The sequence below is a fragment of the Adiantum capillus-veneris genome, chromosome 8 (assembly GCF_014529385.1).
Source record: "Adiantum capillus-veneris isolate H3 chromosome 8, ASM1452938v2, whole genome shotgun sequence".
In the NCBI taxonomy this organism is placed as follows: domain Eukaryota; kingdom Viridiplantae; phylum Streptophyta; class Polypodiopsida; order Polypodiales; family Pteridaceae; genus Adiantum; species Adiantum capillus-veneris.
In genome coordinates, this window is record NC_140938.1 from 74,159,951 (window position 1) to 74,186,846 (window position 26,896).

General features: G+C 43.1%; 1 protein-coding gene across 1 annotated transcript in view; it reads left to right on the forward strand.

Moving 5' to 3' along the window:
- Nucleotides 1-13,387: 13,387 nt before the first annotated feature.
- The window catches only part of LOC147452380 (uncharacterized), a 283,958-nt gene continuing 270,449 nt past the window's right edge, over nucleotides 13,388-26,896 (forward strand). Inside the window, exons 1-8 of the mRNA XM_086518094.1 lie at nucleotides 13,388-13,512; nucleotides 13,673-13,828; nucleotides 14,272-14,366; nucleotides 14,472-14,618; nucleotides 14,697-14,852; nucleotides 14,965-15,058; nucleotides 15,130-15,410; nucleotides 22,043-22,282. Coding sequence (XP_086374220.1) covers nucleotides 13,736-13,828; nucleotides 14,272-14,366; nucleotides 14,472-14,618; nucleotides 14,697-14,852; nucleotides 14,965-15,058; nucleotides 15,130-15,410; nucleotides 22,043-22,282 — 1,106 coding nt within the window. The 5' untranslated portion in view covers nucleotides 13,388-13,512; nucleotides 13,673-13,735. The remainder of the gene's footprint in view (nucleotides 13,513-13,672; nucleotides 13,829-14,271; nucleotides 14,367-14,471; nucleotides 14,619-14,696; nucleotides 14,853-14,964; nucleotides 15,059-15,129; nucleotides 15,411-22,042; nucleotides 22,283-26,896) is intronic.

Genomic DNA, 26,896 nt, shown 5'->3' on the forward strand with positions numbered 1-26,896 from the left:
CATCTTGGCAGCAATGGGCAGCATCGAATACACAACTGTCACAAAGCAGGAGTGCATTCTGCTGCAGTTGGACCTGGACAAGGCTTATGACAGAATAACATGTCCTCAGGGCATGGCACTTCCCTTTACCCATGTGCAAGCTCTCGTTCACGGCATCACTCTAGGGGAGATTTGTTACCATATACATGTGGTAGTGATGTGTGTGAACACACTAGGACCGCCGGGGCATTTTTTCCCTCTTTAGGAGGGTTTTTCCTCCGTGCATTATATATACGCTCATCACTCTAGGGCTATTAATCTTTCCATTGCATACTAAGAAACACGCTCTCTATTGTGTGCCTTGAGCTTCCTTCGTCTTCTCCAAGCTGTGTGCGTTTCTCTGCAACCCTAATTCCAACAGCACACGCACACACACACACACACACACAAATATATATATATATATATATATATATATATATATATATATATATGGAGAGAGAGAGAGAGAGAGAGAGAGAGAGAGAGACTTGCTAAACACACAACTTTAGAACTCCGAGCTCTGAACATCCAACATCTTGTAGTGATAGCCTCCTATGTATCTTTGTGATATAAAAGGCTCTTGTATGGATCTCTCGTGCCATGGAATAGTTAGCAAAAGGAAAAATTGCTCAAAAATTGAAGTCATTAGGAGAATTGATAGTTCATGACCGCATGGGGTGACGGGTCTGGGACTCTCTTTGGAGGTTACCAAAAAGATACTTGGTGGGAAAAATCCAGCTTTTGTAAAAGGGCCATCACAACTATTTCCTAAATTTACTATGTTATTTGAAATACGCTTTCTTATCCAAGCTTCCAAGCCAGCGAAAAGTTATGTCGAGGACTATAGTTTCTTGTACATGTATCTTTGCTTCCACCTAAAAGAGGTATTTGATAAGCTTGAACTCAAGGCATGATACCCTTAAAGATCTAAGAAACCCACCCATACATACTTTACTAATTGAAGAGAAGAGGTTTTTAGTGACGTAAGGATAAACCCAAGAGAGCTCAAAGATCTACTCAATAGTGCTTGAACTCAAGACCTGCTACACAAGGGGCAACTTGGATAACCAATCTACCACAATTGGGTGATAGAGAGGTTATTCCAATTTCCTCTTCTTATTGGAACTCACTCCATAGAGTTATAAAGTAGAGGTGATACATATACATAGAGAGAGAATGAGAGAAATTCATAGAGTTAGACTAAATTGTAAAAGGGAAAGACAAGAGCTATGTATTTGTTAACCACTTACGGACACCCTATCACCCTTGATGGATGCCTTATCACTTAATTGAGTCATGTATCGGGCTTGTTGGTCCTATAGGTGCGTAGGTGATCCCCAAGAGAGGTGCACCTCTTATTTTATTTTTACCGTATTTTTGCAATCACCGGTCACTGTGGGCGCCCATGTGTGAATGGGTTAGATTCTTATAAAAGGTCCATGATGACCTAAAATCCTCATTCTTTGAGGTGCATGCTAAAGAAGTGCTCTTGCTCTACCTCTATCTTCTTCTCCATCCTGTGCTCACATGTGTGTGTGTGTGTGTGTGTGTGTGTGTGTGTGTGTGTGTGTGTGATCGAGCATTGTGGCGGCATCGAGGGGGGCGAGGCGGTTGAGCACGGCGACGGCGGCTCCCTCTTCTTCGCGGCACAGGATCCTTCACGATGAAAAGCATTGAGTGGTGAATGACACACCATGGCCTCTTTGAGCTTGCTAAGATAGTCTAGTTGTGTGCTTGCAGCCATTCGTGGCTTGCACACAGTGTTTGGCAAGTTCCAAACCTCCGACACGTGTAGTAAAAGCACACATTTTTGGCACCGATGTTGGGGATTGCCTTACACTAATCTTGAGGAGCACTCAGTGCTACCTCATGAATCCATTCACTTATGTCATTTCTGGTTTCTTCTGAGTTGTGTTAGATCTGTTAGTGGCTACAATGTGCAAGTTTTAGCAGGTTTTGTTAGCTCTGTTAAGTGCTGCAATGTGCACGTTTTGTTAGATCTGCTAAGCTATGTAAGGTGTAGGTTTTAGTAGGTCTATTAGTTAGTGTAGTTCTATAATGTGCAGTAGATAGTGAGCAGTAGATAATGAGCAGGTTGAGTATTGTGTCAGTGTGCAATTTGCTATGTTAGGTAGTGTGTGTGTAGTGCTAATTAGTGTTAATTAGTTCTGTTAGATGTAGGTAGCTTAGACAAAGTTGCCAGGTGCAGATGTGTGCGGCATGAGGCAGGCTTTGTGCATGAGCTCGACACCCACGCAGGTGAACATTATCCATAGAAAAGAAAACGTTTTTTTTGTGAAAAAAATTATTTTAAAAGGAAGGATGATCCTGAGCCTGAGCCCGAGCCCGAGCCCGATCCCAGGCCTCAGTCCTATGATATAGTATAGACACTACTATATATATAAAGACTAGCACCTCAAGTGAGGGGAGGGCATGTGGGACAGGTCCTCCACCCTTCCCTTCACACTTACCCCTTGAACTTACTAATTTTAGCCTTCTTCCCGATGACTAGAAAAAGGTTGTTTTTAGGATTCTGAGGGCTTTAAGTAACCAAATCGGGGGCTGTAAAGCACGGCACATCCCTCTAACCATGAAGCTCGTTTTGAGCTACCACACACCATATTCCCTGGCTTGGTTAGAAAAAAGAACCATAAAACCAAAAAAAAAAGAGAGTAAATTTGGGTTGCAAACACCCAAAAAACTAGGTGAGCAGCCTTCACGGGCACTCACCAACACTTCTAGAGTGTTGAGGTCACATGCACCTATGCTTTGGTTGTGTGATAGAGGATGATCATATAGAGAGTGTCTCTGTTTACGCGGGCACCCATTATTCCTCCACATAAGACTCTAGGCCCTCGATGGGAACCCAAGGTAGTACCACTCAGGACCCACATACTGCATCTAGTAGCTCTTCCTCTGACTACGTCATCATGAAAGGTAACCGCATGTCCAATTCTGATAGTTCAAGCCAAGACATGCATGCCATGGGCCCACGGTCCGGGCTGAGCGTATTTAGCCGCTTGAAAGAGACTTTAAGTAGAGCCACTTGCTCCAAACATGGAACTAACGATGTAAATGAAGGGGGTGGGAAAGTGAATTCACCATTCATGACCAATGTAGATCCCATTCTCCTAGAGAGTGTGCATGTGAATACTCTATTCACTGCACCCCCTGACTCTTCAGAGCTATTCCCCTCCGAGGTTATATTACCTGATGGTAAAATCCTTGCCAAAGTGCAAGAGGTTGAGGGATATACCATTGCAGTTAGGGAAAAGAAAATCAAGAGCTTACGCAAGGTAGAGCAATTGAGAGAGCTAAAGATGAGGGCCCCTATGTCAACATCCATGCTAGTCGAGCAATCAAGTGCTCCTGAATTAGCAACCACTAATGGTCAACACATAGAGAGCCACATTGCATCTAGTTCAAAGGACACCCCTAGCACCTCAATCCTAGATGGAGAATTTCTAAATGAAAACTGGGAGTATGAACTACAAACAGAGAATCTAACCGACCTATACATAGGTCACACATATCATGCGGTTGGTTAGATGTCCTACAATCCACATCGGGTGCTACTAGCATAGAGGAGCAACAACAAAGAGTTTGTGATGTCACTCATAGTGTTATTGAGTTGGAGAGAAAAAAAAGGGATCCACATGTCCTCAATGGGTCTCATGAGATTCTTGGATACAAGGAAGGCTAAGCAACCAACTTATCACAAATGGAGACTCCCTTAATAAGCCCGATCGATCCTTCATATGTTGCTTCGCCAGGGGTCTCAGTACAATCTGAGCCCACAAGTGATAGCTTTACATTTCCAAGTTTAGCTCATCTTTCTCTTGATGACACCATGACTACCATGCCTACCCCAGTGATGGGCATGACAAAAAACATGCCATGGATCTCATTTATTAGTAAAGTACCGCTACATGGTGGCCCAATGCCTACAACAGTACCTACGAGTGTGTATCAATCATATGCATCTATAGGACCTCGTCCTCATATAGCTCCTACCCCTCCTATTGTTTCAACAACTTATAATCCACGACCACAACATCCAATCCCTTATTTCAATGAGACTATACCAGCGAGCATTAACATGTCACATTCCATGTTTGCTATGCCCAGGGCCACACATATGAGGTTTGGGCCACCACGTGGAGAAACATAATACCCAACTTGGAACCCAAGGGCTTCCTATATGCCAAACCTAATGCCAAACCCCATTCCTCATGCAGTCCTGAGAGCACATGTCCCCACTATACCTGCTCACTTGGGTGACTTGGAAACATTTTCTCAAGCTATCGATCGATCTATTGCTAAAAATATGTGTAACACGCCTGATAGAGAGCCTAGAAGTAAGGCAGTACAAATAGCGAAGCTCACACAAAAATTTAGTGGAGATGGGGATGTGAGAAAGCATATCAAAGTATTTGAACAAATATATGATTCCCTAGGAGAACACAATGACCTGCATAAGAGTAATGCTTTAAGCCTGACCTTGAGTGGGAAGGCTGGGGATTGGTATAGAACCCAAAGGGTGGAAGAGAAAGTGATTTAACCTACTCATAGGAGACTATTCTTGAAAGAGTACATACGAGAGGTAGTACTTTCGGGTGTAGCATCTCAGCTCCAAAAAGCCCAATGAGAGGAAGGAGAGTCCCTAAGAGACTTTATTAGTCGCTTGAATCATTTGAATTTTTGTTGTAATCCAAATGAGTGCTTCAATAATAACCAATTTCTCAATAGATTCATCAGGGGACTACGACATGAGGATATCTATAATGGCCTAGTCGTTAAAATAATCACCACTTGGGAAGCAGTCACCACAAATGCGATCCAATTGGAGGACAATTTAATGATTCAAGGAGAAATAGTGTCTGTTGAGCCGAAATCTACTAGCTTGCAAGCATCGGGGCAATGAACCAATGACCATAAAGCCTAGTGCTAAAGAGCCAAAGATATCTGAGATGTCTTTAGTAGATCTCACCAAGGCCATTCAAGAAAGTAAGAGATCGCAAAAAGCAAAGAAGTCAAACCCCAGTTCAAAGACCAACATAGAGACTAGTGACGATCCCGTAAGTATGAACAACACTGAAGAGGATTCCGATTCAGGTGAGACCATGGAGACTAAAATGACCATTAGAAAAGAAAAAAACAAGGAAGATCATCATGAGCCATAATGGCTAGGACCCAAGGAACCCAAGAAGAAGATAGGAACTTACCCAAACCCTATAGAGGAGATTGAGCAAGTCAAGCAATTAATGAGTTTGGTGGAAGAAACCCAAAGGGATCTAGAGCTAGCACCTAGGCAGATCCAGAATATTGACATAGTGTTCCCTACGCAAAATCAACCTCACAAAGACCATATACCACTAGCCATGCCTAGTGTCATCCAAGAAGAAAGTGACTTCAAGTCATTGGGAAGTGGGCGTACTCCCTTCTTGTTGGAGAGAATGTTTACAGAGGGAGTACCTAACCCTATCAAATAAATGGAGATCCCGTCTTCCCCATGTCAAGGGATTGAAGCCCAAAAAGTGTTGTTACATACTGCCAAATTGATGGGTTTCATGGCTTCAGAATTTAGAACCACCATCATGTCTAAACTATATGGATACCCCGAGCTATTCTTAGCTCTTTGAGCTTTCCTCAATGGAGAACTGAAATTCGGGCTACCACAATTTGCACAGATGGATGGAGCTAGGGAGGTGCCAATAGAGGAGGAGCACTTAGATCCACAACCCAACCTAGATAAGAACTCTGTTGTTGAAATACCTGTTAACAAGTTGGGACAATACTTTGAACGTGATGAATCCAATGTGACCATACCAATCACTACCAAGGGATTAACAGTGAAGGGAATCCTTGATGGGGGCACTGGGGTTAGCATTGTAACTAAGAATTGCTAGGAATCTATGGGAAGACCTCACCTTGGGACTACAAACATAGTGGTAAAGATGGCCAATGGGACAATTGTTAAACCTATTGGGATGGTAGAGGATCTCAAGATCAAGGTCGATGGACACAAAATAAGGCACAATTTTATTGTTATGGATTTTTCGAAGCACACTATGTCATTTGAGATGATCTTAGAATGTCCTTTCATGAGGGAAGCAAAAATGGTGCATGATTGGTCTAAAAACCATGTCTACTTGTAGTTCCAAGACTTTGTCATTCGAGTTGATCTTGTAGCTGGCTGAGCATTTCCTCTAGGATATAGATTTATAATTGATCATAGATTTGACATCACTATTCACTCGGCCCCATTGCAGTATTGTTACACGTGTAAAAATAACACTGATGTTGGGGAACATTCCCCTTATATGGATGTTCTACCTGGGATGACTGAGTCTAACAATGTGGATTGGGTCCACCTAGAAACAACCATAGCCACTTGGGGATATAGGGGGATGACCTGGGTAACACTTGAGGGGGATAAAATGCCATAACTCGTACCTTTAAATATGATCGAAGCAATAGCTTCTGATGACCTACCAGATGAAGGGTTGATTGACATTGGAACTAGTAGTGTTGGAGAGGGGGAATGGGGGAACATGCCCGACACAAACACAAGGGCCTCTCTATAGCTCAGGGTATCCATAGCACCCCTATCCTCTCGGAAAACATCTTCACAAACACACCTTACACTAGCCGACCACCGCCTGCCCAATTTCCAATGCTCACACACTCCACAAATCCATCACACAACGCACACCTGCTGCCACGGTCTGTCTCCACCTTTACACACACTCACAGCCGCTCAATCTCACTCTCTCACACAAAACACCGTCGGTTCGGGGTGGCACACACTTCCACACAGCCGGCACCGAGGGGAAACATGAAAGTAGGAGAAAGAGAAGGGGGAAGGGGAAACAACAGCAAGATGGGGCAACAGTGGCTTGAGTGCATTTCAAAAGGCATGTACACTCGCTTGCACTGCCATCATTATGGCCATTTTTAAGAAAAAGTTACAAATGGGTTAGCTTGTCAGAGAACTCCACTTTGCAGGCTTCAAATGGCACCAAAAAAGCCCCTCATTTTACTAAAATTTGATCTTTAATTTTGGAATTTACACTTTAATTGGTCCATCGGGCACCTTGATTTGGCATTTTTGGAAGAGGATGAATGTGTGTGTATATGTCTATGTACATGTATTTTTTTATACTAAGTGTTTGCATGGCCATATGTATATGTACATGTGTTTATACAAGGTGTGTGCATGACCATATGTATATTCACATGTATTTATACTAAGTTTACTCATGAACATATGATATTTATGAAAAAGGATTAAGATAAAGTGCCACAAGTGATACTAAAAATACATAACAAATCAACAATTTCTTGAGCTTGAAGACTACAACTACCATTACTTGCTATTGAAGCTCGCAAAAGAATTTACTTATGAAAGACTACTTTTCAATTTTGCAAGAATAAGTTTTAACATTTAAATTTACTCCAAGAAGGGAGAGGGAGAGAGAGAGAGAGAGAGAGAGAGAGAGAGAGAGAGAGAGAGAGAGAGAGAGAGAGAGAGACCTTTGTGTGTTATTTAAGGTAGCATAAGACTTCTTGATCACCAAAGCACGTGCAAAATCCTGAACACAGTCATGTATATGAGTGAAGATGTTCGGGGTCTGCAAAAGAAGACGATTGATCATAATTCACCTTGGAAGAGGTATGGGATGAAAGTGCATGGTGTGGAGATGCGTGTGTGCGTGCGTGGGAGGAAAGGGAGAAGGAGAACAATGATGTGTGGGTGGAGCAACACTCAAGAATGAGGATCTCCTTATTCTTCGTATATGTACAAAGATAAGGAAAGTGTATGCAGTGGGTGGTCGGAGACTGGATGTCTGGCCCTAGGCAAAGGGCACGTTGCCTTTACCCCAACAACTTCCCACTTAAAGGCAAATGTGCCAATAAGTGGGTCCTACTAGCTAAACTACTAGTATGTACAAGAGAATAGGTGAGAGACTCTCTCAACCTACACCAACTAGCTCGCTCTCTCGTCTACATGCAACCGTATATGATGTAGTGATAGGGGAGCGTACGTATCCATGCTAGTGCCTACATGTAAATCTCGTAGAAAACTTTGTATGGTCTACATAGCTCTACAATGCATCACACTAGTGTCAGTCATCGTACTACTGACAATCCTTGCTGCAAATTCTCCCATAGTAGCTGCTAGGTTAGGCCTCAACAATAGTAGGTCGTACATGAGACGCTGGAACGCTGACGAAATCGTGTGAATCTTAAATCTAGCTGTACTACCCTTCTCAGCATTATCTGCATGAACTGCATCGTAAATACTACTCATCACATAAGATGTGTCATCACCTACATTGGGATGGATATGTCCCTCTCATCCATAGGCGAAACTATATGTCCTACCATCAAGTCATTAGCCTCTAGCATATCAAAGAACTGCATATCCGTCATCTCTCTCTATGTCTCTAGGGAGCAGACCCACTCTATCTTTGTCTTCACAGAATCTAACAAGACCTATTATGTTCTACTAGAGCAATCTTGCTCCACCTCTGTCTCTATAGACTCTACTGGCATGTCCTACATGGCTACATGCTCAGTCTCTCGAGCATACTCATTTCTTGCTCAACGCATGCCAACAACAAAATCAAGACTATGTCATCTCGTTCCTCTAATACATACATAGGATATGCCAAGCAACTTCAAGCTCCCTTGGAAATCACTAAAGATCTGCAATGTAACTAGAAAGACTACTCTCTAAGCAATATCTGACATCCATAATTTGCTAACTATCTCACTGAGATCAAAATCTGTCTCAATTGAGGAGCATAGTGCACATACCATAGTGTATAAAATGCATCACTGGGCAATGACAAGCAAACATAAGTGCTAAATAACTCACAATGTGGTGTGACGTGGAAAACTGTATCCTCATCTAGCAACCAACGAGGAGAATACCACCTCTCAAAGACATGTAAGCAGGAGGAACGGTAAAGGTAAATGTGACATGACCATCACTCGCATATGAAGCCACCACTCTAACATGTGTCAAAACCTCATATGTATCACGCATGCATCTTCGTTGGTGCCTCATACGTCATCAACACCTAATGTGCCCTATGTGACCACAATGCCAACATCGCATATACCAACAACTACAAGATCGTTGTCTTTTAGGAGTCATCACTATCGACTCTAGACTATCACACATGTGTGCTATATGGATGTCAAGAAACCAAAAGTATGGGCTAGAAATCCCGAAAGAAAATTGACAGAGTCTCCCCTGTAAAGGGAGCAAAAAACTCAACCATAAAGAGGGCCAAAATTGCAACAAAGTGGGAGATCACTCGACAATCATAACCATGATCAACTACATAGAAACTGATGCTTGCATATCCATAAAATGACTCCACAATCTACAAGCATAAACAACGTCACAAAACCAAGTGAGCCCAATCTAGAACAAGTAGCTCAACTGGGCGTAAACCACATAATTATATACACAAGTAGTGAGCAAACACAATGCTCAAAACACATCCCCGAAGGAAATTGCTTGCAAAGATCTAACAATGGTCCAAAACACCAATAGAACCTGTACACGAGCATATGCAACTACTGTCACTCCTGCGAGAGTGGATACAAGAATAGTAGTCCGTGTCTAAACTAACAAAATGTATCAAAGTGGGAGTCATGCTTGACCACTAAGCCATCAACAAGTAAACTGCAGATACGTACAAAGCATGGCAAGAATCTAGGGAAATTTGGTAGATTTTCCCTTGAATCTTGGTCAAAATCTCAAAAATCTCACCAAAACCGTGTAAACCATGAGCAAACACTAAATGCCTCAGTAGAAAAATCCACATATGGCATACATGAACTACCAAAATCCTGGCAAGCTAATTGACTTTTGAACGATTGGCTCTGTGGAAAACTGCACCTATCCAAAAATTCTATAAACCTATGAATCTATCATTTATGAGTTGTAACTAGCTGACGTTGTATCCGCATATGCATACATAGCATAAATCTGCACAAAATCGCTACCTCGTTGGTTGGAAAATGCATCGATAAAAAATCAGATACATAGAACAACCAGCCACGTGTGGTCATAAATGTTGTCCAAGAGTCAAACTCGCTCGTGGGAAATCCGCTTAGGAATAATTCGTCTGAGCTGTATGTGTCGGATGTGTATCGCAGAATAAGAAATGGGTTGAAGCAAAAATCATCAAGGAGACAACGTCAAAGCCAAGACGCTTTGGATGTGGGCTAGAGGAGAGCTAATGAGTTCTCTCTCTCTCTCTCTCTCTCTCTCTCTCTCTCTCTAGATCTATCTCCTGCTGTGTCAAGACCGGGATACCAGAGATGAGACCGTCGGAGCAAAACCGCTTCTGATGAGCATGGGATGGTAGTAGATGTCGAGACTATGCTAGAGGAGAGCCAAATTGCTCTCTCTGTCACTCTTGCTATGTCGAGGCCGAGAACGACACTCGGACAGAAGCACATTGATGCCGTAGCCACCAATGCTCAAAGCCAAGAAGAAGGTTTCTTAAAAAAATTGTGCCTCCGGCATGTCAAGGTGTGACCGCGGATGCCGGGGATGTTGATCCGATGTTGGGGGATGCTCGGGCTTACTTGCTGATATTCATATGAGTGTGTGTGCATGCGCCAAGAGCGCACTCACCCTATCTCTTTTCTTCGCAACCAAGAGAGTTGCCATGCCTCTCTTTTTCTCTCTGTCTCACTCTCTCTCTTGGTTTCAAGAATTGTGTATGTGTGTGTGTGTGAACACACCCGTAAAAAAATGCTCAATTTTGATTCTCTGGGTTTTCTTGTTGCTCTTCTGTCGATTTCACTCTCCCTCTCTGGCAAGAGTGTGTGTGTCTGTGCGTGTAGGTGTACACACAAGCACACACAATTTGCAGATCTGATTTTACTTGCTATCCCAATTTAGCTCGATGCCTTTGATTTTCCCGATTGTCTTCACCTGCTGCCCCGCTTCAACTGCCTTCGATTCCTCTTCACTTGCTTGGCTACTTGATTTCCTTCCAAAGTTCCAAAGAATTTCTCGATTTTTTTGCTCACAAGCCTTGCTTTTTACTAGCACTGCTTGTTTGGTGTCGATTCTTTTACAGCTACTCTCCAGATCCCAAGCCTTGCTTAGCTCAAGAGTCCAAGCAAGATCTACTGCCTGCTGCTGCCCGTGAGTTCCAAAAGCTTCCAATGCTTAAGATTTTAAGTTTCAAGATTCTCACTTTGCCATATCTTGATTCTCCTACAGCGCTTGTTGCAGATCGCTCAATTTTGAGCTGTCCTTTGTCTAGTGCTGCCTCGAAGATGCTCACTTTGCCGGATCATGTTGCACTCCCCAATTTTTGCAGATGCCAAATCTCCCTCAAGATTCCATATCTTGCTTGGGAGGGGTGCACATGTGGGGAGCTCTACCTCCGTTGGATCCACTCCAATCCGAAGCCGCCAAGCTCAAGCTTCCATGGCTGAGCTCCGTTGTCGTTGAGGGAGCACTACCGACCAAAGTGGCTTTAATACCAATTGAAAGTGTGCGGTGCACAAAAGGGGAGTGTGGGAAAGGGGAGAAGGATAACAATGTTGTGTGGGTGGAGCAACACTCAAGAATGAGGAGCTCCATATTCATTGTATATGTACAAATATAAGGAAAGTGTATGCAATGGGCGACCGACATTTATTGCAAAGGGCACATCTCCTTTACCCCAACATGGGATTTGCTAAGGAAGGCTTGAATAAAAGCTTCCCTATGACGAAAAACAAAAAAAATGCCCTTTAAATGCAACACCAGAAAAACACTTAAACAAAAAGGAGAACAAAATGTACTTTAATCGTCATTAAACACTTAAAGCTTTAGAACATTGCAGCTCTTATCCGGATTCCATAACCACTAGTGATCAAAAAGCCAATGTCTATATTATAAAAAAGCCAACAACAAATAATTTCAAAGTTCTAAATGATGAGAGAAAAAAACCATGGCCATCTCTTGTACCTTGGAGCCAGATCGAAGAAATGCTTGCTCCTTCTATAATAAAATCAAATCTCTTGAAAATACATTCTCACACCAAAAATCAACAACAAGCTCTGGGTGCTTGATTGCTACACTTCAATACAAGATTTGGAGAAATAACTATAGATTTTGAACCAAATGATACAATATCTAAAAAATTCAAATAAGAATGAAAACTATATCTTACTTGTAAACTTCACGATGATTGTTGAGGATGAGTCCTCTATGCAATGTAAAATCCTCATGACATCATAAGCAAAAAAGAAAAAGAAAAGACTTAATATTAGTATTTGAAAGATTTGAAGAGGAAATTTATGTAGCAATATGGTTATGCATTCGCATGCAAATCATGCCCGATATGCTGTGCCCATCAAAAAAAGAAAAAGCCATACAACGTAGGGTGTGGAGTTGGCACAACTTGCTCCATGTTTAATATAATCTTGTCATGAGCATGTCCCCTCATGTGCCACTTTATGCATCTCTGGTGTTAGAGCTGGACATATGCTCATCCTCCAGTGTTGGATCAACCATTTTATGCAAGTAGTAGTTTAGAAAAAGAGTGTAATAACCTATAATCGGCATTCTTGAATCAACCTCGTCAATTGAGTCAGACTTCAATCACTGTCAAGAATAACACATAGTTTTAAGTGCTTTTGGAGGTTTGAGTGTCTAGAATTATGGTTTGATGGAATGTTCTATGTGGTCGGAGGTCACGGTCAGGGAGTCAAAGAGCCAGTGTCACATGCTTGGTGAAGAGAACGAAGATACAAGCAGACAGGGACTATTGATCTATCCTAGTCAAATGCAATGCATGGTATTTGCAAAGTAAAATCCACAATCGCATGCAAATCTTTTTGCAGCAACGACCTGATGCGTCCATGCCAGGAAGGGTTAAGCGAGAAAGCTTCAGCTCTAGTGTAGAAGAACTCTATACAGATCCACAAAGTTGATGCATCCATGCCAGGAAGGGTCATGGGAGAAAGCTTGGTTTTGGCCATGTTGGATGTGAGGAGCATGCTTTGCATGGTCGAGGAGCGGGCGGTCACCAACAAACGCAAAGTAGGCACCTCTTCCTCTTTCTCTTCCTCCCCGTGACACACGAACATCATGTTGTAGAACATGTCATGTTCAACATCCTTCACATATCCTCTTGAAGCGAACCCATAGCTGTTTGTCATTGCATGGGATCCAATGCTACTATTCAAAATCAAAACTAATTAAGCTCTATAATCCAACACTTGAAATTCACTTCTGCAAATTCCGACGTCTAATCAAAATTGTGCCACGTGGCATATTTCTCCTTCGAGTGTGAAGTATCGAGCACTTTTAGCACACATCAAACCTTTAAAACTCTCTTTCGCCAACCGCCATCTAATGTCAACAACCATTTGCTGGGATCACTAAGGGTGCTCACCATCCCCCGTCGCCATTTGCAGTAAACGTGTGATGGTTTTTCCCTGGGCATCCCAATGATGCAGGTCGATTTGCATGGAGCTTTGTGTGTGTGTGTGTGTGTGTGAGAGAGAGAGAGAGAGAGAGAGAGAGAGAGGGGTGGGTGGGAGAGGGAGAGGTTTAATTTTCCGCCCCGCAGAGACCTTCTTTTATCATCATGTTGATTGTAGTCTTTTGGGTCGTCAGGATGGAAATTGTTTGGCTGTTCATGAGTATATAGGCCATACGGAGGTAAGGCACTAAGCAAAAATGGAGGACACTGCCATGCAAAGCGTGGAGGATGTGGAGTTTGAGGAAATTGCCGATGGCGTTTCTGTTAGCAGAAAAAGGCCGGCTTCAGAGGTAATACCAAACTTTCTGCAGTTTTGACTCCGGCAAGCGCTTTCATATTAACCACACATGCAGTCGTGGAGTATGTGTTGTACCCATATTGTACCTAGCGAGAAACGCTAGGTTCTGTTTAAGACTGTTGAGGCCTTTTAATGGATAGAGCCATTTGAGCTGATTCCAGAACCATCTTAGTATTACCAAAGCTGTACTTTGTGTACCAGATAGCTCATAGTGCAATCACTCTTTCAAGATCGGTTAATCCAAGGATGTGATATACCATAGCCTGCAACAATGCCATAATTTTTCAATCATTCAACAAAGCAGGCTAAGTGATGCATTTAAGCATAACTTGCCATCACCAAATCAGCAGCATATCTACTCTTTGTTGAGGAACTACAGCATGAAGACCACATTGTAGTTCCCATCGGTGTTAAGTACAAATTAACGTAATGCAGGCACTACTATATGAAGTTGACATTTTAAACCCCATCGTGATGGTTCCCTATGTAACAAAAGTTGGAGAACTTCCACGCAAAGTTGCAATTGAGAGGTCAACCACTCTCTCATTTTCTCTGTAATTGTGCTTTATCTACTCGGTTAAGAGCTTTGCATGCATTTTATGAAAATGACAGCCATAAAATCTCTGGTGAAGCAGGAGAAAGAGGCTTTATGAGACGCAGAACATGTTGGAACTTTTGGATCATGAGGGTCTACCAATAAAGAACATTAAATTGTGCAAAGCAAATTTGCCATTACATGCCTTTGACAACACTGACTATGAAACAAGACGGCCTTCACAATGGTGCAAATCCCAACAGATCTAGGTTTTTGAAATGCAACATAAACGACAAGCTTATACACACCTTAATCTGTATCTTAGGGTGGACAAAGTTAGAAAGATACCTGCAGAGGCTGCTTCAGTAGATTGCCAAGGTAACTGTGTATGGAAGGATTGTGAAGTTTTGGATTATACAATGGGTGGTGATATGTACTTGGTCCAATGGATCGACACTGGACAGACGTTGTGGATTCCAAGGTGAAGATTTTGTACCATTTTGGGGCATTTGTTTGTCTCCAGCTAGGTCACGACCAATCCTCACTTGAAAGATAATAGTGAGCTAAACCAGAATATATTTATTCATGTGCAGAATTCTTTTGCACTTCAAGGCTGAGAACCCAATTGTCTATGTCAAGCGTTTCACTCAAGCATACAAGCTTCGTGATCAGACAGAGTCTCTAATGGCAAGTACTATGTGGCTGTGAAGGTTATAGCTCGATGTCAGTTGTGTCTCATTTCATTTGTCTCCTTGCAGAGATTCAATCTTTATGTCGATAGTATGCCAAAAGAGGATATGCCTGCATTGGGGCCTGAACAGGAGGAGCGGATAAGGCGTCTTACCTTCAATGTTAAAGAATATACAGAGAAAGGGCTTGATTTGAGCATGCACATAAAGGAAGTAAATACTGAATTTGCGCGAGTAATGAACCAGATTGTGCTAGATGACAGTGTTCAAAATCAGAACAATTCTGTCAGAGAGTTTACAGTGCACATAGACCTGGAATCCATTGTGAAGCTCTCGAATCCAGCGCCTATGTAAGATAACATCCTGGCTTTTAAAATTTTGAAGGTTAAACATTAACTTGTGCTGGTCATGCTTGTTTTTACGAGGGCATTCAGCGAGCTTATGGATGAAAGCAGGTTATGGCTCAATATATAACAGTAGTTTGCTGTAGTCTGAATCATTCAGAGTTTGGTTTATCCAATTAAGAGTACCTTCTCTTAAGAAGTCATTATAGAGAGATGTTGAAGCTAGCTTTTTTTTGTAAATCTGCTTGGATTAATTACAAGCGGGAAACCTCAAAGCGAGGGAAACCCACGAACAGAAAGGGATACAAAAAGCGGAGCACTATGAGGCTCCGAAGGCTAAAAACAGTCAAAGTAAATCCTATAGGTATCAAGAGTGATGTCTCCAGCGTCATAGGCAAAATGCAGCGCTTGACCAAGAGATAATCTGAACTAGGGAAAGGGATCAACAGAAGTGCCGTGGAACATTAAGGTGCCAGATGGCCCACATAATCCAAAATCTGACCCAGCTGAAGAACACCGCAATTGACTGGAGCACTCCAAAAAGCCAAAAGCGTCTGTGAAAAGAGCCGGAAGGAAAACGAAGCCGAAGAGCAGTCGACACTTGCCGAATGAAGGCTCTGGAGTGACGACAACGCCATAGTAAGTGTGGCATTGTCTCCTCAACTTCAAGGCATTTGGGACAGTGGGAAGACGCAATATGCTGAGCATGTAACACACTGCCAACAGGTAGAGCTCCCACCAAGCAGCGCCACAAGAAAACACGTTCCTTCAAAGGCAGATGACTCTGCCAAATGCGAGACAATGTGTGTTGCCACCACAAGGATGACTCAGAAAGCGACCACAGCTGATTACCCTGATGCACAATCCATACATCAGACTGAAGGATGGCATAGACACTGCTAGCTGAGATGCAGTCCAATCTAGTAGTAGCCAGATTCGAGTCAGAGAAGCGAGACTCCACATCCAAAGGAAGAATAGGTGAATGAGCAGCAAGCATCCTTTGAATCTCCCTCCACAGAGGAGAATAGTGGAGACTCAACCAAAAGCGGGACACTGCATCGACGAAACATCAGACTGAAGGATGGCATAGACACTGCTAGCTGAGATGCAGTCCAATCTAGTAGTAGCCAGATTCGATCAGAGAAGCGAGAGTCCACATCCAAAGGAGGATAGGTGAATGAGCAGCAAGCATCCTTTGAATCTCCCTCCAGAGAGGAGAATAGTGAAGACTCAACCAAAAGCGGGACACTGATTACCCTGATGCACAATCCATACATCAGACTGAAGGATGGCATAGACACTGCTAGCTGAGATGCAGTCCAATCTAGTAGTAGCCAGATTCGAATCAGAGAAGCGAGTCCACATCCGAAGGAAGAATAGGTGAATGAGCAGCAAGCATCCTTTGAATCTCCCTCTAGAGAGGAGAATAGTGAAGACTCAACCAAAAGCGGGACACTGCATCAGCGAAAGAAAGAACATAACCCGAGTCATCAACCACCTGATACACCCAACAGATTCCTTTTTGGGAAAGAAAATACGCTTGGCAAGGAGACCGTTGAACCAAAGTCGAAGCGAAAGCCGTGCTCCAATGCAAACTCGCTTAGGAATGGAGACTCTCTAAGCGAAGAGAGTTACCCATAGAGGATTGTCGACCATTCCAAGCCAAATGCGAAGTGACAACCTTCAAGTCAACAATTAGAGAAGAAGTAAAGGGACATCCAGGAATGTGTCCTTCAAGCTTCCCAAAAACTACGTCCCAATAAGTCGGTTTCCAATGCCCAAAAGATGGGGTGACAATGTGCGTACACAAATGTGTAAGAGCCCAGGGTTGTTACTACTCTACCAAAACTGGCAACAACATAGCTTTCCGAGCCAGAAGATGGCGTCGCAAGTCCAAAATATTTAACCCTCCAAGCTGCTTGGGAGAACACAGCTTGTCCATAGATAGAAGCCGAAGACCCTTCTTGCTAGAGGAGGCTAGCTAAAAATGCTCTAAAATATTGGACATGAGGGATTGCAAACGCAACTGAGGCAGGATAACAAAGGCTAAGTAAAACTGCACATAAACCACAAGGATGCATTGGACAATCTGGAGACGCACATGAAGTGGCCACGTGGACTGTTTCCAATAATTCAATTTGGAATGCAGACGTTGGAGGACCCAATCCAGCTTCTGCATAGCCGATACATTCCAACCAAGCGGATAACCCAAATGGCGAACTAGAACATGTGGAGGAACAATCTCCCTAGGCCACAATATCTTATGCCAGTCACATTCTTTCAGAGGCAATAGCTTGGATTTGCAAAAGTTAACTTTGAGACCTGCTGCCAATCCAAACAAGTGAAGAGTATTCATAATCTGTTGTACATCATCATAGTTATTGCGAGGTATGAACAAAGAGTCATCCGCATAAGCCTGACCAGCAAACTGTCGTCTAGAAGGTAAAGTCGGGCCATGTAGCCTACCAGTGGAAGTCGAGGAATCCAAATACATAAACAAGGGATGAGTAGCAATCGCATAAAGCAAAGCACTCAGAGGGCAGCCCTGCCTTACCAACCGTCCCGAAGGCCAAGATTCTGTGAGAGATCCATCCAGCAAGCCTGCAGAAGTGCTGTGTGCATACAAGAAAAGCATGACACGGGAAAGCCTAGGCCCAAAGCCCAAGTGTTGCATGGTATCCCCAATATAATCCCAAGGAACAATATCAAATGCCTTTTCAATGTCGACCTGCATGACCAAGACATCTTGTCGAGTATATTTTGCATATTCCATTCCAATGATGACATTCGCGACGTTATCAGTAATTTGACGTCGTGGAATGAAGCTGTATTGAGATTGATGCAAGCCTTCATGCAGAAAGCACTTGAGTCGGTTAGCAAGCATTTTTGCCATTAATTTATATACCACAGACATGAGTGTAATAGGGCACCAATGAGAGAATTCTTCACACAATGCATGCTTAGGTATCAGCTTGAGCAACCCTTCTTTCCAAGAGGAAGGCAATTCCTGCTGTGCCCAAGCTGTATTCATCATGAACAACAGAGGAAACTTCAAATAATCCCAGATAGACAAGAAAAATTCCACAGAGAGACCATCCCAACCAAGAGCTCTCCATCGACCCTAATCAAGCAAGCCAGCATATAATTCTGACTCAGTGAAAACAGCTTCCAAGTCTTGAGCCTACCGCATCGAAAGAATGGGAGCAACATGCGATAGAAACATGTGACGTGCTTGGCGAGCTTCTTTCGTGGGAGAAGAAGCTAACCCTTTTGTTCTCTTGCAACACTTTTTAAGGCTATTGTAGATCAACATACCAATTGTCAGAGTAGTAGCTGGAACCAAGCCATCTCATGTGCTGCACCCTGTAGTTTTCGTCTCCACTTGCCAACATAGTTGTTGCTTCTTTATCTTCTATGTTATAGCAACGCTTCAAGAAAGGCAGGAAAATTAAAAGGTCATGTTAAACAGCTTCAAAAGATGAAAAGGACCTATGAGAATGGATAGATAGCAATGATGAGTTTCAATTGTACAAAGCATATATGCAATATAGTTATATGGTTTATGTCGAGAGATATGGTATGCTATAGAGTGAAAGGGTCACAAAGCGGAAGGGAGGGTAATTGGTGAACTACGAAGGAACTCCCTCTTTGGGCGATATATGTCTCCCTCTTAGTGCGATTTATGTCTCTCAAACTCCCTTCAGAGAGTATGAAGGTGGCCTCACAAGCATAGTTATGTCTATCCGGTGTACAAGGCCACATATGTTGTTCATGCTGTGCAGTATGGGTTGTAGCGGCTGACTGTGTGATTTTTGTGACAGTTTTAGACTGTTTTTGACTCTTTTCAAGCCTCTTGAGGCCTTTTTTAAACACACAGGAACAGGAACAGGGATAGGGTCAGATGTCTCTAGTTTGAAGGGTGGGCATTTAGACCCGAAGCTGGAAATGATTTCATGCCCCTTAAAGTCATCCTAAGCTTAAGTAGCCAACATGCTGGATTCTAGGCTAGTGGAGCCTAGGACGAGACTGGGTTCATGGGTGTTGTGCATGGAGATTAGCATTTCCTTTGCTTAGAGTTGAACTTTGGAGGTGTAGTAGCTGGTTTAGATTGTTGCATGTGACAAGTCAATGATGTGGCACCACGAAGTTTCAACCAATGGAATAGATCCCGACCTAGGGGCCTAAACCATAGAGAAGCAGTAGAAGACGTACCAACTTATCGAAGACTGGCCAAGTGGCCTAAAAGACAAAGTGGGTTAGGATTAAAAATCCTAACCCAACCAACTTACAGAACATCAGCCGAGGGGCTTAAAAACCCTAAAATAATGCATGACACACACACACAACAAATAGCATATTGATGTGGCAGTGTAAAACACGGAGTAGCGCTCTGGGTGCTTGCTTTTGGGCCAGTAGCTTTTAAGCTCAATGCTTTTTATGTGAGATGCTTTTGGTAGGCCGAGGGCCTCTAAATATCTTATGTGGACACTCTCTCTAGCATTCGACCACGTGGAGAAGCTGAGCAGAGTCCTAGAGTTGTACCTTGTTGAAGCAATAATAAAGAAATACCGAAAGGGGCGCCAATCTTTGGGGCGAATGCTGTCTAGGAGTGGAAATTTGCCACTCTGTGTCTCTCTTGCTTGGATTCTCTTTGGTGTGCCCACAGAGCTGATTTGGGGGATCTTGAATTTATATAGGACAGTGGTGGACCGAGTACGCATTACTGAGGGCATGTCTGACATGGTCCACTTCACTATTGGGGTGAAGCAAGGATGCCCCCTATCTCTGACTCTTTTTGGGATGTATGTGGATGAGTTTTCAGACTATGCAGAGCGAGAGGGAGTCAAAGGTGCTCAGCTAACAGGGACATGGATTCAGTTGTTGTTATATGCTGATGACATTGTGCTGATTTCAGATTCTCCAGAAGGGATGCAACGTCATTTGGATGCATTATAGGACAGTGGTGGGACAATGATGGGCTGAGTACGCACTACCGAGGGCATGTCTGACATGGTCCACTTCACTATTGGGGTGAAGCAAGGATGCCCCCTATCTTTGACTCTTTTTGGGATGTATGTGGATGAGTTTTCACACTATGCAGAGCGAGAGGGAGACAGAGGTGCTCAATTAACAGGGACATGGATTCGGCTGTTATATGCTGATGATATTGTGCTGATTTCAGATCCTCCAGAAGGGATGCAACGTCATTTGGATGCATTACAGGTGTTTGCCCAGGATAGTGGAATGTCAGTGAACCTTGGTAAGACCAAGGTAATGGTGTTTAACACCACACCACAGTGGGTTAGGAGCTCAACTCCCACCTTTATGTATGGTCGAGAGACTATGGGGTATACAGATGCATATACCTATCTTGGGGTGGTCTTCACTGGCTCGGTATTCTCCTTGAGGAGAGTAGCAGAGATGAGACTCACCAGAGCTTACGCAGCATTAGGGAGATTGGAAAGGATGTGTTCGTAGGTTCAGTTTTCATGAACCTCGAACAAAGCTCTCGCTTTTTGACACTCTAGTGGCTTTAGCTATGCTTTATGGAGTTCAGATACGGGGACCCTCGGTGGATCACCACGGCAGATCTGGTAGCACTGATGGATGGAGATGTATGGAGAGGCCTCTAGTCTGGTAGCACTGATGGATGGAGATCATCGCCTTCCCAGTAGCTTAAATTTCTTGCAGCCCTCATTATTTTGTACCTTTGTATTGATTAGAGAGTCTCTAGTCTGCCCCCACTTTCACTTTCACTACAACATTTTGTTTAGGATGTTAGTCTTTCTTTTTGCACACAGACTTTGTATGAGATTTCACCAGTTTGTAACTCGTTGGTCTCATAGGTCATTTTTGCCTTTTGTAGACGTTAATATATCATTTCATTTCTCTCTCTCATTCAAGTTCTTTTGAAGTGATAAAGTGTTGCACATTGTAGTTATCTTTGTGTTTCCGTCCGATCCCTCACTAGAAATGATTACAATTGCAAGAAAAATCCTTTGAGGTTTTCAAAAGCATTTTGTAGCCCAACTATTTTGATTGTGTAGATTGTTATTTTTGTTGAAGATCAAACTGACAAATGCTGTTCATGTAGGCTTGGCCTAAGCGTTTTGTAAGTCAAGTATTTTATGGCCAAGCAATTTCGATTGTGTAGATCGTTAATATTGTCAAAGATCAAGCTGGCAGGAGGTGTTCATGTAGGCATTACCTCACTTGAGATAGTAATGCACAGTGTTTTGGAGCCGAGCCTTTTGCCAATTTTTCATGATTCTGCTGAAAATCAAGTCTTTGCCTTGCCTTTCAAAAGAGCATGGGTTAGATTTAATTAGGGACAAGGTTTAAGCTCAAATTATTGAAACCATACAGTTGTTATCTTCAGGTCCTTACCTACATATGTTCTATATTCAGTGCATTAGTTTGATATTTGGAGACGATTTTTCAATCTAGCTCTGTAAAGTTGCTCGAAAAGATAAGGTCACTGCTTTATTGCTTTTTTGTATTTGCATTGGCTCAAAGTATCGATTTGGTGATGCAATAGCATTAGGAGACTTTAGGTGGCTGTACGAGTACCAAGTTCTATTTGTAAGAAATTGACAAGTAAAACATAGCAAGACAATTCAGGGAATAATGTTGAACAGGTACGGATGTATAGCAATTCCAAAGTATAATTACGAAGAGAAATGCAGCGAGTTCCACTTTTGGTCTTGCATCACACGTAATGAAGTGATATCATCGACAGTGAGATTGAAGGCAGAATGCAATAAAGTTTTGAAACTGAATCTTCTCAATACACATTACAACAAGAGTCTCCGCCTAGAAGATTTTGAGCAAATGCAAGCTCAAAGTATTGAGCAGACTTCCTTACATTTGAGAGATAGGTACAATATTGACTCAATAATGAACATGTTATTATTTGCAAGGCTGTAACTTTCAATGTCTGAGGAGATTGGAAGAGGTTGGTTTATACAATTGTTTAACCGGGCACATCCATAAAACAGCCTTCACTCCCGATGACCTGCCCCTGCGAGACACCCACAACTCCATCCAGCAGGTAATAGGCTCTAACATTGTTTATTTGCAAGCAGGAGTGCAAGTAAGGTGAGTTTCAAGCAACAGAGATACATTTACCATCTCGTGTAACTTTATAATACACTTTCAGCCATTCTCACTAAATAAATCAGCCCGAATTCAGTTTGCTATTATCTCATCCAACTGCCAGAGTAGAGGTTGTCTCCTTAGAGTATTTCATACCCCTAAAAAGGCCTCTGAACCCTTAGGTAGTTGTTGTCTTATGTAAGATATGAAGGCCTGAATGATGTCGAATTTGTCCCAACTTTCAGTTTCTCCAGGCAGAAAAAAAACCTGCTAGGCTGCCTTCTTGTTTTGGTGCTGCTCTATCAATTGTTTAAGGAGTCTTGAGTGATAGTAGGGGCAAGTTTTATTAGTGAGAGGTAAAATGTAGGTCTCCCTTTTTCTTTTTTAGGAAAGAATATCTGATTCTTTTCAGAAAGCCAATCACAAATGCATTAAGTGGCGGAGTATAGATAGGTTATGTTTATGATGAGGGCTTTTTGGCAGGGCGGCTTCATGAATACAATCCCAGGCACTTCTTTTTCAGAGAATTTTTCAAGTTGGTGATTTTGGGGAGGCAGAAATATGAATTTCTATACTTCTCTCTAGAGCACAGGAGTTTGGTGTCATGACATATCTATGGGTTTCAACCAAGACTCCATTGTGCAAGGCTTTAAATGTAGCTGACTGTTCACACTTCTATAGGAGACTCTTCAACATAGGATGGTGAAGACGACTTTGTATTGGTGAACATTAGCTGACTATAAGTATGTTCTGTTGTCCCATTGTTCACAAGGGGCCTGCAAAGTGGGGGTGGCCTTTCAGATATCAACCATGCGTAATAAGAATGGGGGCGAGCCATGTATCACCCTCGACTACCTTCAATACATTGCATGCGGGAACGGTGCAAAGGCCTTGGTACGATCTCAATGTTTTAAGGTAAAGAGACCTAGCAATATGCACACATTAGGTGTGCTTGGGTCCAAGGGACTTAAAACCCCAATCTACTGATACTGACCATGAGTCTTACCATTAGACAAATTCATTCAGGAAACATTAAAACCTGTGTTCATGTTTTCAACACATCATTGTTTTGTTTAGCTGAAAGCTAAAAGCTTGAGCAGGATCACAGCGTTAATCTGATATTGACATGTGTGAATCAACAAGAATGGAATTCCATGCTGAAGGTTTTAGTCTTAGCAGAAGGATGCAATTAACTAGATTGAAGTTTGAATTGGACAATTTGGTAGAAAACTGTTGTCTCCTGCTAACTTCAATAAATAAAACCCAATGTTAATGGCTGACGATAGAGTGACATCTTGAGTGGTTTTCTCAATCCACCATCACTCAATTAATCCCACTGCTTCGCGTGTGTCACTTTCCCTTTACTGCTCTTCAATTCTCTATGGACTTCTGCTGCAGCTCTTCTTATATAGAGGGAGCTAAGTGTGATAGTTGAATCTTATGGATCCCTATGGTAGGTAGATGCTCCTTGATATGGGGAACAACTTCCATTCATGTTTTAGCATGAGATATTCGTCTATTCAGCTCCCAAAGTAGACAATCAATTAGGTGGCTGGAGTATGCCTCTGCAGGCAGCGAACTTAGTGCTTTCATATCTTGCTATTGGTCGCAGTTCAACTTCCACTCAGACCCGTGGCACCAATTGCCAAACTAAAGTTCTTTTCACACTTTAGCAGTTTCATGCAAGGTATTTTGTCGCAGCCAATGCTTCCTGTCTTGTGTTGAATTACTCTCTAATTTTTTTGTTGATTTTACAAAAGTGGCAAAAACCTATGTGTGTGAATCGTCAAAAGGTTTCTACTTTAGCATAGTTTTTTATGCAAAGAATTACACACACTTTTGTGTTATCTTGCTTATTACTCCAATTTTTGGTTTGAGAAGGGATGCTTTGTAGGATTGTAGCAGGCTACAGTGTCACTTGCACTAGACAGGTAGTTATAGTTGGTCTTGGGTTCACACTCGGTGGACTCTTGCATGGGCGGTGACATGTGGCAGCACATAAGGAGTGATGGTATAGAGGACACTGTGGCGAGTTCACCGCCACCACAGTTCGAAGATAGGCGCAGCTGGACAGTTAGAGGTATTTGTGCTAGCAGTTGGCTGCCTTTTATGGTTGTATATATTCTTAGTTGGTTTTAGTTGTGATATGCTTCCCAGACGTCTTGGTTGTCCTCGAGTCTAGAGTCTTGTGTTCAATCTCGCACTTGCACATCTGCACTCTCCCTGCACAGTTGGAGCCTTGACACCCCCATTGTACCTATGAGTCCTGGGCTTGAAGCTGAGTGTGCTGCCAGCAAGAGTCTGTACTAGTTCGATGAGTTAGTCAAGTTCCATTGAGTTTGGAGTCTACTGTTGTGTCGTTTGAGTTTGCTTTATTCCATTGTTCTGCAGTGTTATCATTTTGTTGGAGTGAGGTTTCTTGCACATTGCATTGAGGAGCACCCACAATAGAGACTTTTCCTGCTACAGTGCTCTCATTTTTGGCATGCCCGGTGGGACCTCCATCACTCCGCTGAGCGTAGATGGTCGAGGAGCTAACTGGTTAGTCTCTTGATTGGTCTAGTTTGGTCTAGATTGTTCTGGTCTAGCCTGGTCTAGTACACCTTCACCTTCGTCCAGCTTGGTCTAGCTGGTCTTCGCCTGTGTTGAGGACCAAGCTGGCCTAGTCTCTCGCCCTGGTCTAGTCTGCTGGTCTAACTGGTTTGGTCTAGCTGACCTAGTCTCTCGCTCTGTTCTAGTCTGTTGGTCTAACTAGTTTGGTCTAGCTTGGTCGAGTATAGCTGGCCTTCGTCCAACTGTCTAGTGGGTCGAGTCCACCCTCATGCTCGTCCAGCTGCCTGGTCAAGGGGAGTCGAGTCTAGCCTGGTTGAGTCGTGTTTAGTTCTGCGGGTCTAGACTGTCCAACAAGATCAAGGGCTTTCTTGTCCTGAGGCAAGGTGGGTATGTTGCTACTGCATGACACATACAAAGCAGCTTAAAGATCAATCGAGCCCCCTACGGAGTCTTCTGCAGCATTACCACTGAAGCGTCAGCCTTTCTTACTGAGTGGAAGTCCTCCACCCCAACTTCCACTACCCTCTTTGGCATCTACTTCAACCAGCTCCTCATCACCCTTATCACCTCCCCAGTCAACGGTGTTACAACAAGCTCCTGAGCAGTCCGCAATGGAGGAGTTGACAAGCAATCTTGCCAAGGTAAACATAAAGTTTCCGACTTTCAAGGGACTCTCCACAGATGATGCACACGACCACACAAGGAGGTTTATATCTCTTTGTAGAGGTCGTGGCCTCGGTAGAGAAGATGCTTACTTAGTGCTCTTTCCGTAAGTAGACAAACTGTATAGTTGGTTTGGAGAGAACCACTTTACAACTTGGGCAACACTAAGGCGACAGTTCTGTGAAGCTTTTAGACCAGGTGACTTTCAAGAGATGGTTTTGGATGAGTTAACAAACTAAGTGCTCCAACTATACGAGACTTTTGCAGAACTCATGACAAGAACGAAGTCTTTCGTCGCAAGCTCCCCCAACAACCAAGAGCATTCATGGTCAAGAAGTGGGTGGAGAATGCTCTCCCCAAGACGTCTCAACAGAAGCTACGGGAGACTCTTCGACCTGAAGCAACTCTGGAGGAGTTTGTTGTTGTTGCTACCAGGATAGAGGGAGCAAGGAGGCTATTCAAATACCCCCCTTAGGTAGAGATTGCCTTAGTTCTCATGGAAAGTGCTTCTCACCCCTTGATTTCTTTACGCAAGGAACTGGAAGCACTAAAATTACAACGAGCTCTTCAAGAGGAGAAGTCCTTTTCTCTTCGACAGGAGAAGTCCCCGCGTCAGGAAGCTTTAGACCAGATCAAGAGAGAGTTAGAAGAGCTTAGTGCTCAGCATGTAGTCTGGTGTAGCTCATGTTTCTCTCCAGGGCATCCCCCACAAGAATGCGTGCTTTGGGATTGCAACTTCTGTGAGAAGTCTGGACATGAAGACATAGATTGTTACTATTTGAAGGGATTGTGGAAACTACAACCGAGCCTCGCCCCTACTCTTCAACAAGGATTGACACCTCTTCAACAAGGGTTCGTGCCTGCCTCCAACATGGTTTCCCTTGTATGGCCATTTAGATCACATGCCCCCTTTATCGACGACGACTCCTATGCAAGGTACTTTTCCACCTAGGTTTTATCATGCTAACACTCCACTAGCCCCTCAGAGCTTCTACATGTCAGAATCCACTTCCATGCAGGAGGAGCAACGACCACCTCGCCCCCTGTCTCACCCATCCAATGGGTCCATTTTGTGCTGCATATGCGGGGAATATGGGCGTTACCAAAGAAAATGTCCTCTATCAGAAGGGTCTCCTCCTTACCGACATTGCCCTAAGGCTAAGGAGCACTGCAATAAGGAT